Source organism: Hoplias malabaricus, chromosome 16 (genome assembly GCF_029633855.1).
Source record: "Hoplias malabaricus isolate fHopMal1 chromosome 16, fHopMal1.hap1, whole genome shotgun sequence".
NCBI lineage: Eukaryota > Metazoa > Chordata > Actinopteri > Characiformes > Erythrinidae > Hoplias > Hoplias malabaricus.
Window position 1 is genome coordinate 7,612,632 of NC_089815.1, and position 20,218 is coordinate 7,632,849.

At 39.7% G+C, this 20,218-nt stretch overlaps 1 protein-coding gene across 1 annotated transcript in view; it reads right to left on the reverse strand.

Moving 5' to 3' along the window:
• galnt18b (UDP-N-acetyl-alpha-D-galactosamine:polypeptide N-acetylgalactosaminyltransferase 18b) overlaps positions 1-20,218 on the reverse strand; it is an 83,165-nt gene that overhangs the window by 24,477 nt on the left and 38,470 nt on the right. The window contains exons 2-6 of the mRNA XM_066647549.1: positions 18,325-18,520; positions 16,391-16,557; positions 4,075-4,258; positions 2,188-2,385; positions 878-992 (exon numbers count right to left, since the gene is read on the reverse strand). Coding sequence (XP_066503646.1) covers positions 878-992; positions 2,188-2,385; positions 4,075-4,258; positions 16,391-16,557; positions 18,325-18,520 — 860 coding nt within the window. The remainder of the gene's footprint in view (positions 1-877; positions 993-2,187; positions 2,386-4,074; positions 4,259-16,390; positions 16,558-18,324; positions 18,521-20,218) is intronic.

The window sequence follows — 20,218 nt, forward strand, 5'->3', positions numbered from 1 at the left end:
ATGAGAAAGCAGGAAAAGTCAAGATGTTGAACCTGAACAGAGATGGAAGTAAATTGTAATTTCGAGCAGAGGCACAGGAAATGCTGGTCTTTATGAGACCAACACTGATATTTAATATCGAATAATTTAGTTTCTGGACTACTTTCAAAGCACAAACAAAAACAAGGCAAAATACAGACACACCAACCTCCACATACCTAACCACCTGGGCACACACCCACACAAGAGCAGAAGTACCACTCCAAACATCCATCCGTTCTCTCTTGAGAGAGACAATGAATTATTTATACCAGCGTTGATACAATGTCTTATTCACAGTGTGCAGGATAAGACCGCTGCTATATTAAACAAGTCCCCCACTATAATGTAAACAAGTGTTAGAAAAGTGTTAGAAAATTTTGACACCAATTAAAATTTTAATAATTCGCTAATAGAGATAGCCTCTGTACATAGTTTACAGTTGTAATCATGCACCATCTGCAGTACTATTTACAGCATAAGTACCAGTACATGAGGAAAAACTGAACATGTATTTATATAAGAAGCACTACTCTACTCCATCTATAGCAGTTAATATATCACCTTAGTTACATTACTATGGTGTGTTTTGTTAATGTGCAACTACACTGCTATTAAAGACACTTAAAATAAAGTGGGATCATAATTTCTGGCCCATCTTGCTTAGAAATTCCAATTCCAGGCTGGCGAGGGAAGAGAAATCATGTTGATAGTTTGATCAGTGGTCACATGAATGAAGTGACAGATTTTCTATGGGTCCTGCCAAAAGCAGGGGAAGTCATTATTGTTGGTAATCCTTTAGGAGGGAGACCATTATGTTCATTAGCTGTGCCCTGTAGAGAGAACACTCATCACTCACCCTCACGCCCAGCTCCACATTCTCCCCGCCGTAGATCTCCATGCCTTCATCTAGCAGCCCAATCTCTGCAAAGTACTGCCTGTCCACCACGAAGCAGCCAATCAGAGCAGGACTCCTGGAAAGAGCAGGAAACACGACTAAACTCAGATGCACATAAACGTTAAAATTAAATTTCTACATGTGAAGAGTACAGCAAACAAGGGACCACTCACAACTTCTTTGGCAAACTTCTGAGGAAGCATTACCATCACACCCTGGTCAGTCAGATCAATTATGTAAGAGCAGTCTGTAACATCCTAGAGCTAAGCGAGCCATAGGTATAAATAGTTCTAAAACTAAAAGACTGCTATATTTTAGACTGGCAAAATTTTCATGGCCGCAACTCATATGTTCAGCTCTACAGCTCATTCCACAAATAAATGTACCTTACAAATGTGGCACCATTTAAAAGGGAAATAAACAAGCTTTCCAACGGTAGAAGATGTATTGCCAAAAAGCATTGTTACAACAAAGAAATAATCTACCAAACACAAATTCCCTTACTTTTTGTGGTTATTTGGTGGAAATTGTGAAATAGTCACACTATACTGACAGATAATTTGAATGTTTCAAGTTTGTGTTTGTGAATGTTAAAATTTAAAATCCGCAACCCATACCCACCTTTTAGTATACAATAAAGCCATCTATTTATTTACATTTCCTCCATCTCTGTTTATAGCAGCAGTAGGTGAAAACGTTATTTATTATTGTGGAATAATAATTTACTCTCTCAATACTCTGTCTTAGTCTCTTTTAACTATGACCTGATTTATTATGTCAAATAAATAATGCATGGCATTTCAAGAAATTCATTTTCGGGGACTGTAACTCATTCTGGGATCACAACAAAATACGTTATTGAAAAAATGAATACGGTATTTATATTAGTTAAAAAAAAACAAACAGTTCTTTTTCTTCTCTTTGGGTTGGGAATGCAAATGTGATTTTAATTACATTTTTAAAATGTGTGAGAAATGCTCGGTTAGGTAGTAATTTGTTATGACTGAAGATACCATCAGCATCTAAATATGAAAAGACTATTGTGAGTGTTAATTTATCAGAGCATAGTAAGCTAATCTGTGCTACTAGCAGGACTTGAGTAGCTTCAGGCAAGTGCAATCATCCTGATTCTAATTGATATATCTAATTTTGCCCATTCTGAGACTGCTGTGATAAAACTATAAGATTACATTTATTTCTAAACATGTTGCTTGTTGTGCTAAATTCATCAGATAAAATGAAGTCAGCATATAGGCAGTAAGTTATCCTACCTGATTGGAGCCGTGTTGTTGTTCAGGTTCCACCAGGACTTGGGTGGGTTCAGGTATCGACACCACAGCTCCCAGTCGAAACCCTGGGCAGAGAGGGGGTATTCCTCCACCTCAAAAGTGTCGTATTTAATGTTGTCGAAAGATGGTGAAATGATCCGGGTTCTGTCTTCCTTGATCCTCTGGAGAATAGGCTCAGCCCTGATGCCAAAGGAAAAATGCAGTTGAAGTAGGCTTCTTACTACAAACACACAGCATAAAGTGGTGACTCTTCATGTGAAATCTCCTTCAGTTCATTCAATGTATCTAATATTTCTCATGGATGGTATAGTATAGTGATTAAAACTGCTGCTCTCCATGTAGCATACTGGGGTTTGATTACCAACCCAGGCAACCACACTACCCCCCAACCCCCAGCTGCTCCCCCATGTGTGCTCACTGCCCCCTAGTGTTCACTAGTGTGTGTGTAAATATGTGTTTCACTGCACGGATTGGGTTAAATGCACAAATTCCTCTATGCGCAAGCACAGTGGCCAATAAAGTGATTCTAATTCTAATTCTTTATTCAAGGCTACATTTGTCTACAGCCTGTTATCTCTATTAACAAGTAACTCTGGATGAGAAAATCAAATGCTGTAAATATAACATTTTGTGAGAAGAATATTATAAAATTATTTACATTTTTTTTACACATTACAGCTAAGATGAAAGTTAGCAAAACACTGAAAAATCTTGCAATTTTCTTTCAACATCAAAATGATAAATAAAATACTTTATGAAATCTAGATATATTTATTATATTTAAGATTATTTGACTTGCCAAGACTTTTTCACAGTGAGCGTATCACCACATGATATTTAACATGTTTATAAAATGTAAGACTTGTGCATTATGTGTCAGCTACGTGTCGGAATAAGCACATAAGCCTAAAACGTTATGCTTGGGAACTGACTTGGGCTTGTGTTGTAGTGTTGGGGTTCAGATTCACATAAAAGCCGATTAAAGTCAGGAAGATTGTGGATGTTGTTCAAACTGCACTGACATATCTGGGTCAAGTTATTAAGTGAGAGACTATGAAAGCCTACGTGAGTTACGGAATGTGGTATGTGTTTCAGATAGTGTGCAATGATAACGAAGATTGGATGGCGGGGGGTGGGGAAGGCAAGAATTATGCTTTTGTCTTCAAAGGGGAAACACCTGGATGTATTCCCTGGATCAGAGGGAGTGCTTTGATTTGAAGTGGCAGCTCAGATGTTTCATCTTTCCAGACTTTGGCTCACCCTGGCAGAACACACACAAGTGCACTCTAACAATGCATGTCAACATCACTGCACGTTATAAAGGATGTTCATTCAATATTAATGTGGTATTTGTCCCCTGTGCCTCTTCATGTGTGAATGACTAATGTCAGAGTGTGAGTATGTCATGCAGAGATCGCCAGGTTTGATGCCTGTTGATGCATCAGCCATTCAAAGAGAAAACCACTGGCCTCACTCTCTCTGGGTGCGGATACTGGTCCTCCGTCTCCCCCTTTACTCAGTGCTAGCCCAGCCAATAGGAGCATCTGTTAGCTAACATGACAGATCAGGACATTTAATGTTCTCCATGATGCGTCTCCAGCTGTCTGTTTACGATAGCAACAGTTTAAAAGATTTGGTTGCTGCCTTCAATTCTCACACATTATTGTATTAATATTATACAAAACAAAATCACTTAACCAGTGACATTAGACATATTAACAAGATCTAAGATCATTTCACATGTTAAGGCATCTCATTTTGTGTAGTGCAGCTTAGAAGCATCATGTGTAATTGGAGAAAGACCTAGCTGGCAATGACTACACTGGGGGATGGGGGCGTAAACGTGTGTGACAGTGTCATTTCACCCACCAGCCAGTGTTGAACTCCACGTGGGCGTCGAAGAGGGCCACTACGGGAGCAGTGGCAGCCCTCCAGCCACTCACACGCGAGCGAATCAGACCCTCCTGCTTACTGTGGCGGACCACCTTGATGAAGCCGGAGCGCTTAGAATTCATCTCCTCCACAAACTCCTGCAGCTTCTCCTTCAACTCCTCTAGAGAGAGAGTGTGTGTGTGTGTGAGAAAGAGAGAGAGAGAGAGAGAGAATCACATTACTTCAGATCCCAGGGCTCTATCCTCATTATCCCCTAGTTACAAGACATGGTGGTCTCTGATTAAGTTAATACAGCCTCTCACACTTGCCACTGTCTCCACTTAAAAAGACAGTCTATGGCAACAGGATGCCGAACTGACTACAGAACTCTGACAATTACACAATTAAACTCAATTATTCACTGATTAAAATCTACCTTCTCAATAAATCAGCAATGATTAGTGAATAAATTGTGCGATGATGAAGGCGTATTTTAAATTCTCCTAACAGTCTCTCACAGTAAGAAATAGAGCCTAATGATACAGAGCCTGTTCTGAAGTCAGTTTAAAGGTTTCCCTGTTAATCATTGGCCGGTGAAATAATTCTAAATCTTCTTAAAGGTTTGCGTGGCGTAGTATTGGAGCTTGAAATATCATATTCACATTTATGTTCTCATAGCCCACATCCCACTTCTAATGTATATGCTCTGCATTCTACTCGGTTGTAGTTTTGCTGCTCAGAAATGTGTTGTACCTGGGTCTGTTTTGATCTCAAGACATGGTTAAAATGTCTTACAATTCGGTCTTGACTGCTGCTCACTTTGTACTATTCAGTTAAATCTCTTTAAACATATTAAATTTGTTACAATTAAATGCATTACTTCCATTTATTACATAGACATTTTGAAAAGCACTGGTATCTCAATAGCATTTAAGGTTGCATTGACTATTGTCGATTCTGAAAATGGGTTAGCAGGGTTCTGTTCCCTGCCCCGGTTACCACACCATGCTGCAACAATAAGAGTCTTTTAGGCAAGACTTCATTTAACATTTAGATAAATGTTCCTTGAAAATGACAAGCCTATTTCGCACTGGTGCTCACTCGAGCGGCGGATGAATATTATTAACTGTTATAGTGACGTTGGCCTTTATAATATGAATATCACCAAAGACTATAATATGCAAATGATGCTCACAACTCACAGTAAAACTAAATGTTTTATTGTGTGCTGTGAGCACTGTGACTTACTCTAACTCCAGATTAGTTTCTGTGAGCACATGGAACAAGACCTTCATAAGATACTGCAAACGCAATTCTAATTGGTCAAAAAAGAAACTGGCCAATCTCAAGATCGTGTCAAAGAGCCTAATGAATTTTTAATATATATGTTAAGTTACACTGTAATAAGAAGATGAAGCCATATAATATTAATATGATTATTTTGTCAGCTACAAGCAGTGCTAGTGTTCACGTCCCTTCACTCTGTCACTTCCGCCAGGCAGTCTGCATACGACCTTCACGACCTCCATTTTGGCCTCAGTTTCAGACTCGGATGATAAACAACAGGATACACACTGTACATTATGCATTGCCTTAAAAACCAACATTATATTCATACAACCCCTTCATGAATTACACATCCGTTCCTCGCTAAAGGTTTATCGCTGGTTTGGGATGCACAGTAAAATGCCAGAGTTAGAGAAACTTTTGCAGAGGTCACTTTTGGTGTTCTGTGCTGAACACTGCAGAACTCGGTTTGCCCCTCGTGGAATTCATTTAATACTGGAGAATATTCTGTGGAGGTGCCAGCCTAGCTGTGAAACCAAGGCAGCACTAATAGCTGTTCTGCCTGAATATGTTACATGCATCACATGAATGTGTTGATTATTAAGCCTTATTAGCACTTCTGTCTATTTCTGTTTCCAGGTTCATCTCGCTTCCCTTTCTTCTTCAAAGACGAGTTGCAGAAGAATTCATCTGGAATGTTTTTTCTGAACAAGCAGGATGTAAAATACATATTCAAATTACTGTCAACGTAAGTATTACACTAATCTATACTCAACTATACGAACTATTCAATTAAACCCAGTAACCAGGCATTAACACATCACGTTTTCTTGTTTCTTGTCCCGACTACAACATTCACACTGTGGTCACTGAACGCACACAGGCTTTGGCCTTTTGCTCTGTTTAACTTAAATTTGAACACTCACATAAACGTGTCTCCAGTGCTGTAATCACTGTAATAGCTAACACAACAACAACCCACGTCTTCCAGAAGTTTCTTCACGACTTGTTGTGACTGCTTTGTTGTTTTTGGTAGTGCCATAAGAAGAACGTGATGGTCTGTTGAGCATATCCTGTTTCTCTGATAGGAAGACACCACGTGTTCATTCTTTACCAGAAGAAATTTGTTTAGAAAACACAATATTTAAATATTTCAAAAACAGAGTGCTGATATTGATAATCTCTAATCCTAATAACAAACTCATAGGGCTGACTGATCTAAGCCTTATGAAGATGGAGGTAGGTCAGTGGGGTTGAAGGATACTGGCTGACTACAATGTAGAACTTGAGTATTCACAGCTCTCCCTGGTTTGATAAACACAATGAAGATAACAGAGTCTATACGAGAAGTAACAAGTAACATCTTAATGGCTTTTGCTGCTATGTGTACAACAAATAATGCCCAACATTAGAATAAAACCAAATAACATTTCTCCAGTGAGTGATACTCTGAGTGTGAATGTGTTGGTTTTTTAAATTTTTCCAAATCTCTCCTCGTGGAGTCTGTATTATTTGAGGTTATCATCCAACACCTAGTTTTAGTGGTTAATAAATAATTACTTTAAATAATGAGTGCTGTTGATTTAACAAATTCATGCAGAATCTGAACAAAACATTTTTCTTCAAACTCACTCACACCTACTACTTTATAGAAAAAAAAGATCTTATATTTCTTATTTGTTTTTTATATATATATATTGCATTTACTGTGATTATATATAACTTTATACAAGCACCACACTTACCCAGAAGGCATTAGTTCAAATATATATAATTATCTTAGCTGCCTAAGCACAGTACTGTATATAAATCATCTTTATATTCATTGCTTCTTGGTCAGTGAAATGTATATATCTTTCTGTTCCTACCAGTAATATATCGGTGCTGAAACACTATTCTGTATGTAAGCAATGCAATGTTTACTGTCTGATAGCTGACAAAAGAAAAGTGGCTTCAAATAATGTTTGGATTTCCTGATGGCTTGATATTCCTTCCAAATGGTTCCTTCATGGGAGTGAGAGTACCCATTTGTGTGTGCACAAATCACTTCCAATCTCCCTGCATGACAAACATTTAGTTTCTTACGATAACAAGCAGATGGTATGGCCAAAGGCCACAGAGTAATCCGATCCTACCAGCACAATTATGCATATGTTGCTGCTAAAACAAATAAATGATCAAAGGCTTCATGAATGTAACACTACAGGACGAAGCGCAGCGGCTCACAATGGCTTCCAAGCACCAAAGGCAACAGAAAGACATGAGTGGAATAATATGTGGAAAAGACTCTTCCTGCTGTGTACAGAGAGAACCAAGGCCCTCTTGTCTGGTTTCCCTACAGCTTCACTGCCCAGTGTCATTACATATTAGCATCAGCTAATGAATGGATTTGCTTTCAATGGCCTCATGGGATGTGAGAAGCGAGAGGGGGCAGGCTGCAATATGAGTTCTCTTAGACTTTCAATATGCCACCATAGTGAATCCTGAGTAGTTTCAATTACTGGAACATATATTAATACTAATCAACTATGTTTATTTTATAAACTTGGATCCCATTTTAGAACAAAAAAAATACCATTAATAACGGTTTATAAATGGTTTAAAATTTGTTCAGTAACGTTTATTAATTAGGTCAAAAGTAATTAATAATCAGTTAAAACACAGACAGAAAAGGAAACAGTGACTTCATGTTTGCCATATAGCCAAAACATCAAATAACTTTCCGAAAATGTCAAGAATATACTTAGACTTAAGAATATGAATTTAGTCATTCCATAAATTATATTAAGGTTAGCTACATTTTCATTCTAAAAATACATTCATTCATTATCCTTATTACATTATATATGCAACCTCTTTTCCAATTCAGGGTCACAGTGGATCAGAGACTAGCCAGAATCATTGGACACAAGGCAGAACACACCCTTGAGGGGCTCCAGTCCTTCACAGGGCAACACACATGGACACTTTTGAGTCACCAATCCACCTACCAACATGTGTTTTTGGACTGTGTGTGGAAACCGGAGCACCTGGAGGAAACCTACGCAGACAAAGGGAGAACACACCAACTCCTCACAGACAGTCACCCGGAGCAGGACTTGAACCCACAACCTCCAGGTCCCTGGAGCTGTATGACTGCGACACTACCTGCTGCGCCATAGTGCCGCCCTCTAAAAATACACATTTTTATTACATGTAAAACCTTTTATCAGATGTATAAATCAGATTTAATACATGCCAATTCCTCCACATGCTGCTAGCAATCTAAGACATTGAAGACTAGCATATCCTTCTGAGACATGTGAATCCGGACCAATAATTTTTATAAAATTGCCACCAATGCAATGCCACTAGACTGGTCAACAACGCTTGGAGGAGAGAGCTTTCACACACCCATGCAGAGAGAGTGAGGCCAACTGCACTCTTTTGGCTGAGACATCACTGGGGTTTAAACTTACAGGCTCTTGATGATTAAACCACTGTTTAGACTGCACCACTTGGGGGGAAAAATAAACTCGAGTAAATACCATGTCTGTTCCATGGGCAAAGACTTACAGAAAGGAAAGCACTGCTGTTATAGAAGTTAATTTAGACAACACCGGACCTGTCTGTTGAGGTAAGAGTTGTTCTGGAACCCCCTGCCTCACCAGCACCACAAAGCAATTCACCTTCCCCTTGAGCAGGTTGTTCAGTTTAGCCGAGCACACTCCTGTGTGGTTTATCCTTGAGCAAACTGTGACCCTCATCGATCACTGAGAAGGTAGAATTGCATGAGGGAACGCGATGAGAATTGCCGGGGTGATGTTTTTTTCCTTTCACGCAAAGTTTGATATGAGTTCCCAGCTCAAACTGCATTAATGCTGTCCTCCTCCTGTGGCTTTTTTTTGGCCAATTTGTCAATGTTTTTTCAAAGACATCCTTGATATCTGGTGAAAAGCTTTATAATCCCAATATCTACTCCAGTCATTTGCATAGCTTTCTTAAATACCACCACAAGCACATCAGAAAGAACATAATGGCACATTGATGAGCTCACGTATGCATAACAACTGATATTGGTCTTCCTTAAGGACAGGGGTGGAAACAGTCCATCAAACATAAAATCACCTACTGTATTAATATAATTGTATTTATTGTAATATTAGTGTTTACTGTGCAACTAAATGCTTACAGCACAGACAACAACAGAAAGGAAAGATTTTCCTGTGCCCATTAGAGCATCACTTTTTATCATATTTCTCTCCAGATTAATAATTAACACATTCAAATGAAAGAGAATTGATTAGAATGGAGAATAATGGCCAGTAATGGTTTAGCATGAATCACAATAAAGGCGCAGAGCATAACAGGTCCATTATCTCAGGGCTGCTGGTGTCATGACCCACAATATCAATCTTTCATAAATCATAACCTCAAGTGCACTTACTAAATTAGAAAATGCAGGAGAATTAGGAACAGAAGCATGGTTTGTCTATTTGTTCAACTGAAGAACATCATTTTCTCAGGACTCAGTGCACATTGTCTGATATCCACGCTGTTGAAAATGACATTCATTTTACTCCACTCTTGTGTTTAGCTCTGACATTTCGAGCTCTCTCTGCTGTGTTTTCTATTCCCCAAGGTGCTGTCTGTCAGTGGAGAAGAGGACGTCCATCACTCTGTCTGTGTGGAGGTGAAAAATCCTGCCAGCTGAGAAAGCACGGATACATAACCATAAACGTGGATTAACTGCTTAAAGACCTGTGGGTTTATACACTATGGACCCAGGCCTTTTACATCTTGGACAAATGTAAGCATTGCCTGGTCTAGTTTGCTAGTCCTGAATAATGAAACAATGGACAGTGTTTATTTATGAACTGCTGTACAAGTCTTATATAATGTTCCTTGGCATAAAAGTCATCATAAAGAAAAAAAAGTCACCGCAAATTTGCCTTTGGGTTTAGAGGCTGTGCATCTGGGCAACTTTACAGGGACCCAACATTGCATTGCACCAAAAAAGGCATTGCATTTCCAGCCAAAAATGACATTAAAAGGGACATATTATGAAAAGCATAATTTTTTCTGTATATTTTAATATTTTGGGGATCTGGAAATCCTACCCACCCACAAAATGTGAACTAAAACAACAGTCATTTTTATTTTTACCCGTAGCTGTTCAGATTTTGCATTTAGAATTGTCCCACCTCCTGGTATATGTCTCTCTAATCACAACGCTGGCCCTGTGTTTATGTGAGTGCACAAAGATGTGGTTAAACAGAGAAAAACAAACACAATGAGCACTGAGAAATATGAGCACTGATTAAATAAGGTGAATAAGCGAGACTGGAAAAGAGAGAGAACTAAGGGAAAAGGGCAAAAATCCAGAGTTTCTGCTCTTCACTTCTGGGCTCTTGAGCTGGACTGAGCTCTGGTGCACTCTCATTTAAAGGCTAAGCACCACTTAATGGACCTCCATGAATATTTCACACTATTTTAGTTACAGACATATATAAGTATGAATTAAAATGAAAATAGCAGCTTAATTTGCTTTAAAACTGACAATTTTATTAAATTGACGGAAAAACCCGAGCTCGCTACGGAAATTCTTGAACGCAACCGTGACGTCACTGGTGGACAACAGCTGAACAACGCCACGGTAAAACACCGTTATGACTGACTGTTATGACAGTATCTAGCTAAATAACCAACATTATTCATGACAATAGCCTAGCAATAAGCTAAACTCAAATTTAGAGGTACCGTTATTCTTGTGAATGTGATCGAAGTCGAACTCAAATTCATCCGAAACTATAAACCTCCGTAATGCAACTACGTAGCCGAGTATAATCTGAGACACTGAGTTTAGCAAGTCAAGCTAACGTTAACTAACACCTACTAAAACAGGCGAAGTTGACAAATTTAGTCCATTTTCTTAATATTTTGGGATGTTTGGGCCATTTGTTCACAGATGTCCCACTGTACATTGAATGATTGCAGCCAAAAACAACACACCTTTTCATCATTTTGCATTAAATTAAGTGCAGCTTCTAGAGTTGTTGTCCACCATCTACGTCACAGGCAAGACGCCTATTAGAGTTTCCGAACACCGTTGAGGGGTGGACCACTGGTCTTTTAAACCTTATTCCTTGAATTAGTAAGAAGTAACATGTTTTCTGACTATCAATAAACACAAGTTAGGAACTCAGATTCCATTGTATTTATTTGTTTGACACTTTCATAGAGCTGGTGCTTAGCCTTTAAAGGGATAGGTCCTTGTGTTACTTTGACTGCAGAGCTGGGTTTACTTGTGGAAAAGGTACATAAATAACCCTTTAACGCACAACCTATATATTTTTCACTGGTGGGAAACATTTTGAAAGAGACAATAAAAAACAGAAGCATCACAAACTCCACTGTCAATATCAAAATATTAAGCAAATCTTTGTTTTCACTGCATTGTTTTCAGGAGGACTACGCACTTTTCTTCAAAGAAATCTGCAGGGAAATATTCTTTAGACAAGTCAGAAGAATTCTTGGATTTGGGTATCTAGACCCAAAATTGTGCATTGTCTTCACATTTGCCAAAATATGGCAAGAAATTTATTTGCACCGTTGGGGTAATAATGTAATAATTCTGGTCCTTGCCACTGGCCCATGGGCACAAACCCAGTCACTGTGGTTAATTATCCTTGCTTGTACATTACCCCGATTTTCTGTAAAAACCTCCATGCTGAGCAGAGCCAAAGCCAGTTTCTGAGTGTGAGTGACCTGCTGATGTGTCTGAGCGGTCACATTGACCGAGACCACCAGGGGTAAAGCCTCATATACTTTCTGTGACCAGAGGAACAGCATAGAAGCCTTAAGAAGCAGAAGAGGACAGGAGGCTAAGGGAGTGGATTAAGATTCCAAATCCCACTCCATGTCCTGCAGATATTTAGAGCGGGAGAGAGAGGAAAAAGCGAGAGACCGTCTGTTTTGATGTTTTCAAAGGTGGTGCAGGGATTAGTGTTAGCGCCACTGCTTTTCGCACTCCTAATTCATTTTCCACCCGTCGGCAGCTCAGTGAAACCTGACAGGAGATGGGTCTCCTGTTACGGTGCCAGTGTTGACTTTCTTGCAGGAGTGGACACATGGTGTTGCTCGGTTCAGATGAAGAGACAGTGCCTTCAGAGTTTGGAGACGCTCCATGATACTCAGTGCCCTCAGAACAGTCCGAAGCTCCACAGAATCATCCAATTAGCACCAGGTCGCGTTGCCCTTCCTCCCACGGTGGTCACTCTGCTGGCAGCATGCTAATGAAGTGCACAGTGACCCCGGCCCATTACGCAGTCCTGACTGCAGGTGGATACTGAGAGGCTCCACACAGCCGCACAAGTGACAACAGTTAGCAGAGATAAGATAAGCAATCATAGCCTTCGTGATAAAGACAAATCTATCCTTGGCAGCGTCTGACATAATGCTCCGGTGCACTCGCTGCAATGCTATTAGCCATATGTCAGCGTCGCCGTGACCTGGCTTTGTGAACAGGTGCAAATATCAAACAGCAAAAGATGTGAAGAAAAAAATTCTACTTATTCCTAAGTTTAACTTTCTGAAAAAATAAAATAAAATGTGCTATAACTTTGCAAAAGCGATGTTATTATTGTTACATTTAAATTATTTGCATACCGAATTATTAGTTGTCTCCAATTCCACCCTGAAAGCTGATAGCTGAACTAACCCTATCACACACCATGCCACAAATACTGAAAGGGTGAGGATAACCAGGGTTTAATTTGTAAACCATGAGGTAAGGTTACACCTACAATGGAGTGATTCAGCAAGTGCTTATGCAGTGTGAATGCTCTGGAATACGTCGCTGGACCGTGCATGTGTTTGCGTGTGTATAGACACAATGACTAATATAAAACACCCATGTACATAGGTTCATGATGTTCATTAAGCAATAACACGATAACCATGTGCTTCCTTCAAACCATGTGATGTCAACTGTGGCCTCTTTTTCCACTGCCTCTAATGCTCCATCACTGGACTGCCCCATGCATCAGAGGAGAGCGCCAACTGCTCAGGTCTGTCACATTAGCTGACAGGCGCCCATGCTGGCTGGCAGTGTACCATGTAATGAGGGAAGGGAGGGAGCCATCCCACCCATACACATAGCAAAATCCAATGTAGCTCCTTTAGGACTCCCAGCCTTAGACGACTGAGGCATCACTGGGATCGAACCAACGATCTCCAGCTGACAGGGCCAAAGCTTAGACCATTACATAACTCAGCAGCACGTCACAGGACACTTTTTATTTGTCATTGTGTGCCCACAATTATTAATTTAAATACATTTCAAACATATGCCAAAAAAAAGAGCAGCATAAACTTTTGCATAAACATTGGCAGCTGCTCCGAGGTGTCTGAGGGTTTATAGGGTATATTAAGTGAATCCAGTGTGAGCCGTGCATGTTCGTGTGTGTAGCAGATCTCCCTCTACCTCCTCTCAGAAGGATTTCCATATGTTCTCGCTGACCCACTTGCAAAAGCCGTCAGATGCTTATGGCGTACGAAGAAACAAAATATTTCTCTCTCCATTAAAAGCAGGAGAAGATGGCTGTCAACCCTCAAAAGCTGGGCACTACCTCTCTCAGGCATAATCTTCTCTGGGCAAATATTTCCACTTTTGCTTCTGATTAGTATTCTTACACCTATCGCTTTAATCCAACACGCATAGTCTCTAATTAAGCACATTAAAAGGGTTAGATTAAAGAACGAAAGTCAATAACATATACAGGGGGTAATCATTAAGACAATAAGCAAGGCACGGAGAAGAAGTGGAACATGGGAGATGACAAAAAAGAAGAACGTGTTCCCGCTAAATGCTTTGCTCCATATTTATCCTAGACACAGTCCCAGGAAATTATACACTTAAACATAAAAGCCGCCAAAAGCGGGTTCTTTGAAGAATAACTTTTTTCAGTTTCCCTAAAGAACCTTTCAACGGATGGTTTTTCAAAAAAGATGAGTGGGAAGAATCTTTTCAAAGTTTCACGGACCTCAACGCAATATAAATAGTTCTGAAATATTACTTTGGGGCTGAGGTGTAGCCTGAGGGTGGGGTGGGCAGGAGGGGTTTTGGGAGAGTGGTTTGAGGAGAATAATGATGCAATGTTGATGTAAACTTTGACCATTGTTGAAACGTCTAGAGTCACTTCATCAAACTATTTTTATTTTATTTAAAGTTCCTACCATTCTTCTTCTTCTTATTTTTTAAAATCTCTGCAAACAAAATATTTCCTCAAACGGTTTATCGTTTTTCCCCAAATGTAACATTAAAATGTAGGGGTTTGTCATTGATTTTGATTGCTTTTTACCCAGCTACTGTGGGGGCGTAGACACCTGTGGATTGACTGATGCAGGTTGGAAATCAAATTACATGAATGCCCAACATGTATGAACCTGAAAATTACAGCCTTGTAGCAGCTGCTAAGTGGTATTGTTTACATCCTGATTCTATTCTTGTCTTAGCCTCCTCCCTACCATCTATATAGAGCACTACATGAATCTTAATACACTGGCTCAGGAACCCAGACAATATATGATGTGTTTAACAAACACACACTGGGGGATCAGTCATGTATTATACAGCTCTTACATACAGAGATTTAGGATGCAGCCTGAGCCTTAGAATCTATCATTGGCCAATTGTCAGCTTAAAAAACAGGGCTTAAACGTATGTGAGAGAGCAATAAACATGCTCTGAGTAATTAAATAACAAACATTTTTCAGTCATATTGCAACATGGGGTGAGGATTCTCAGTTTTATATTTGAGCTATATGCAGTAAACAGTGTAAGATGAATCGTAAGAGCTAATTGTAAACCAATCCAGAGGCTCATTCAGAAGAAACCTTTCCGAAGAAACTTAAACACACTTCTGAAGAAAACACATCTAATAAAACACTGCCCTTTAGAGTGATACTCAGAGTGAGTGAGGACGAAAAAAAAAACAAGGTGGGAGCTTTAATAATAACTTGCGCAGTACAAATACTATGAGCTAGATGCCAGAAGGTTTTTTTTCTTTTGGTGGGGGGAAGAGCAAGAAGATATTAAATGATAAATAATAGATTGAAATTTACAAAATGTATAATAATTTCTTTCATACATTTTCTGCCTAAAGATTTGATCATCACTTTTTAAACAGGAGCTATTCTGGATATGAATATTGTCATAATCTTATTATTTTTGTTTTCTTAGTTACACAACTCTCAGCTCTCCTTTAAGGCATAGTTGGCAATTGTAATCAAAAAACACTTTTTATAAAATTCAGATGGTGTTTCCCCACCATCTGCTAGCTCTCCAGTCTGTTTGCATGCTGGAAACTAGTCTGATGTGCTCACGAAGCCCTGTCTGCAGATGAGTTTAAACTAGCTTGGTCTGGTATGCTAGGCTTTCGCTCTCTCTCTCTCTCTCTCTCTCTCTGCTAATGGCAGAGGCATCTCGAGTATTTTTAGACAACGGAAAGAACACCAAGCGTTGAAAAGCATGAACTGAAATGAGGATATTGCCCATGATTGTTCCATATGTGCTGTTTCGGTTATTTAAGGTGGAAATGTCTCCAAATTCAACAGTAACTGCATTAACAAAACTGCTACAAAATTAAACAACTCAAGTTACAAATGAGATTCGGTGGTAATTCAAACAGTAAATAAACACTTTAAGACAAATTCGACTTCATCCATGTAAAGACAGTCGGTTATTTACCCTCAAACACACTGTTCCACCTTAAAAGATGGGTAGCTTTGGAATGTAAACAACCAGACAGTATAATAAATAGTTAAAACTGTTAAAAACCTTTAAAATTCATATAACAACAATAATTTTACAAACTCAAAGTAAATTAAAAATAAAAGTTTTATCAGAATGTATCCACTTCATACGCTGCACTCAAATGTTTCTGCCTAGTCTCTTTCTGAGCAGTGGTGAAGTAAAAACAACAAACATGTAGCACAGTTACCACAAAAGAGCATAATTTGCTTTGAGTGCTGGTTGTAAACCCACCACTGTTGCTGTTGTCATCCACCAGTACGATCTCTTTGAGCAGGTGGCGGGGAGTTGTGTGCATGGCGGAGTGGATGGAGCGCAGGATGACAGAGAGTGCCTCGTTCACAAAGATGAACACGATGCTGACCTGGGGGAGATTGGATGGGTAGGTGATGTTCTTACACCTGCAGAAAGAGTGGGAGGTAAGAGAGGAAGAGGAAGAAAAAGCGCACTGAAGAACCAGCAGTCTGAAAATCACAAGCATTTTCTCAAATGTCAGCACACCAATCGAAATGTTTTTTTTATTTTACTTTTTTCTTTTTTCCCCTGCGTTATTTCAGTCAACAATTTGAAGGCTCTGACATGCACACAGACTGGTGTTTGGTTGAGTCGACGTTCTGATGTTCCTGACAGGGTTACTGACTTGAGTGTATAATAAGCTGCTGAAAACTAGATCGATGTGGGAGTTTTTCAGGTCGTTCAAAGTGCTTGCGAGAGCCGTGAACAGACCGGCTGTGACATTCGCCAGAATTTTACTTCATTCAGAGGAAAAAAGATGTGAGCGAGTCTCTCCACAACGAAGATACAGCCAGTAATTACAGGTCAGAGAATAGTGCTTTTCTTTTCAAAACTAACACGCCACTTTCAAGCCTTGTCAAAATAGTGTTGGTCTGGGAAAGATATAGAGCTGTATACTAACAGAGCAAACAAGAAATAAAAACTTCTAAAGGATTTGGAACAATACTGACTTTTTTCTTAACACTTTTCCATACTCTGTCACCTTACGAGAGCAGCCAATCTCATCTTAATAGTGTTAAAAATATCTCTGAAGCAATACCTTCAAGTAAAAGGGTTCAGAATAAGAAAAAATACAAAATGGCTGTCCGTTGTGGTGTAGAGAGAGCTGAGCAGGAAAGCAAAGCTCTCGATTTACCGTTCAATCTACGTCCCAACCCTCACATATGGTCACGAGCTTTGGGTAGTGACCGAAAGAACGAGAGCATGGGTACAAGCGGCTGAAATGAGTTTTCTCCGCAGGGTGTCTGGACTCCCCTTAGAGACGCATATCCAGTTCAGGGTCGCAGTGTGTCTAGAGCCTACTCGGAATCACTGGGCGCAAGGCAGAAACACACCCTAGAGGGGGCACCAGTCCTCCGCAGGGCAACACACACTCACACTTTCGAGCCAACAATCCACCTACCAACATGTGTTTTTGGACCTTGGGAGGAAACCCACGCGGACACGGGGAGAACACACCAAACTCCTCACAGACCCCACTGAACCCACAACCTCCAGGTCCCTGGAGCTGTGTGACTGCGACACTACCTGCTGCCCCACCGTGCCGCTCCGTTCTCCTTTTGATTAACATTTTCAGTCTCAGCTGTGTTTCAGAGTTTAATTTGGTAACAATATTAAATCTACCCATATAATGTGCATTTTAATCACAGAAAAAACTAACAAGCTGAAATTAAAAGTGTAATATGTAAGGATTTAATAATACATTTAAAATTTGTAGCAGCCTTTATGAAGTTAAATGATGTTGGCTGATCGGCTATTTGGCTTCCACGTTGTTGATACTGATAACAGACAGCAGCTAAGGCCCAAATAAACAAACAATACTCATGGTTGCTATTAATTACATTAGAGCACTCAGTTAGAGCACAGAGCCTGAAGTTAAGGTTCTTAATTGCTGAGACCCAATATATGTCTGAAGAGATGTGTGGCCCACTCTTTCTCTCATAGCATTGTGGAAGCTTACAATGCAATAACAATGAACATAAAGCCTAAGAACTAAAAGCTGGAGACTTTCCGAAACATTCTGATGGCATCCTAATCAAATCTACCAGTAGGTCAATCAGCTCAAGTGCACTACAAGTGTAATTCTAGTGAAGATTTAAGCAGCAAATCATGCAAGAGCCCTATGAAGCCCTCAAGTCAAAGAGCTGTCTCACCCATCAGGTCTGTAGTCTGGGATGGATCTGTCCATGGACAGCCGGTCACTGAGGTAGCCGTTGTAGCCGTAGTACTGGAACATCTTTAGTGCCACCCTCCGGCTCTCAGGATTCAACTCCTGACCCCAGTGGTTAAACAGGGAGGAGTCAGAGAATGATCGGTCTTCCTGATTGTCATCTCCTTTCAGTGGGGTCTCTGTCAAAGAAAGATACATACAATGATACACCAGGTTTTATATGAGATCCTCTGCACACACGTTATCCAATGTTCCACCTGTGGTTGGTGTATTACAGTGGGCGACACTGCTGCCTTTTACATAGAGGGCTAGGGTTTGATTTCCTGCTTGGGGACGCACACTGAAGAATGAGTCATGGAAGCAAGACTCGCAATAATCACAATATGGTAACACCGTGCTATTGACCAGCCAACCGCAGTGAATGGCAAGAACCTTCAAACCGCAGTGCATTTGTTTTCCCTTTTATTGCATGGTCTTTCTTGTTTTACACTTCAATGTGTCTGTAAAGTATATTTTTAAAATCTGTTTAAAAAAACACGAGCAAAGAGAAAGTTGGCAAGCCTAGTTTTGCCCGAGTGCCTTAGCCATATAGCCATTGTCACAGAGATGTTTCTGTGAAACACTGTGTTTCAAAAACAGTGAAAGCCTTGTCATTGGAAGGTCTGGAGAAGCTTTGGTGCTTCATATCAATGTCTTTATTTACATTGGGTATTTATTATGTGATTGTTTATAGTATATAACACAGACATCAGTGGTTTTTCTTGTTAATTTTTTTTGTTTAAAAATAAATACTAGATGATCTACCACCCAAGAACATTTTGTTGATTTTAATATTTACAATTACTTATTTATTCAATGTAACTGGTTAAAGCATGTGAAGTTTAAGGAGGTTGTAGCTATATGGAGTTTTATAAATACACTACTGCAACAAAATGTCTTCCACCATTTCCTTTTACAAAATTTCAAGCAAATACACACACTCACATGAAATAAGATAAATTCAGCAGTCTTTTTCTCTCTGTCAGATATACTTGTGTGAATGTTGCAGAGTTCAGAGCCATCCTGCTGAGCTTGTGAACTAACCAATGCCGAGCTGAGGCTCTGGCCAAACACAGCCCCAGAAACACACACAAACAGAGCGTGTTTCTGTCTTATTTCCTATTATTCAGCCATGGTTTATGCTCAAGAACCTACTATTCTTTGGTTCCAGCTGGGAACTAATATTTCTAGTTCAGTTTATGTAGGTGGAAATGTGCAGAATGGTTCCAAATTTAGTTCATGAACTGGAATGTGAAATATGGCTAAACTTACAATAGACGGTGTAGTAGCACCACCTTAAGTTCTCTCTGTGAAATACAGCTGAACTAACATTTCCTGCTCACACATGTATGTTTTCAATATTAGGATTCAGTCAGTCAGTCAGTCAATCAGCAAGTGAAAAAATGCCTCTTCTAGGCCGGCCTGGTAGGCAGTCCGGCAAAAACTGTATAAAAATAAAAAGTCTTTGAGTGTAATTTTTCCTAACTTTTGGAATCTGAACTTCTGAATGACCTTCAACAAATGGTCTTCATTTCATAAAATGGACACAATTGCAGCAAACCTACCTGCAAAACCAAATGTAATATTACCAGTTTGGGAGCATTTTGGCTTTCAACCAAATGAAAAGAGAGAGCCAGGCAATTTAGACAAGGCAACATGCAAAATCTGTGCCAGAAAGTTGCTGTGAAATGGGGAAATGCGAATTTGAGATCTCATCTAGCTACTTATCATCTAGCTATCAAAGCCCTACTGCCTTCACCAGTACCAAGTCATAAATCAACCTCAAAAGGAACAGCTCAGGCCGGTTCCAGGTGACAGTGAGTAGTGCAGCACTGGAG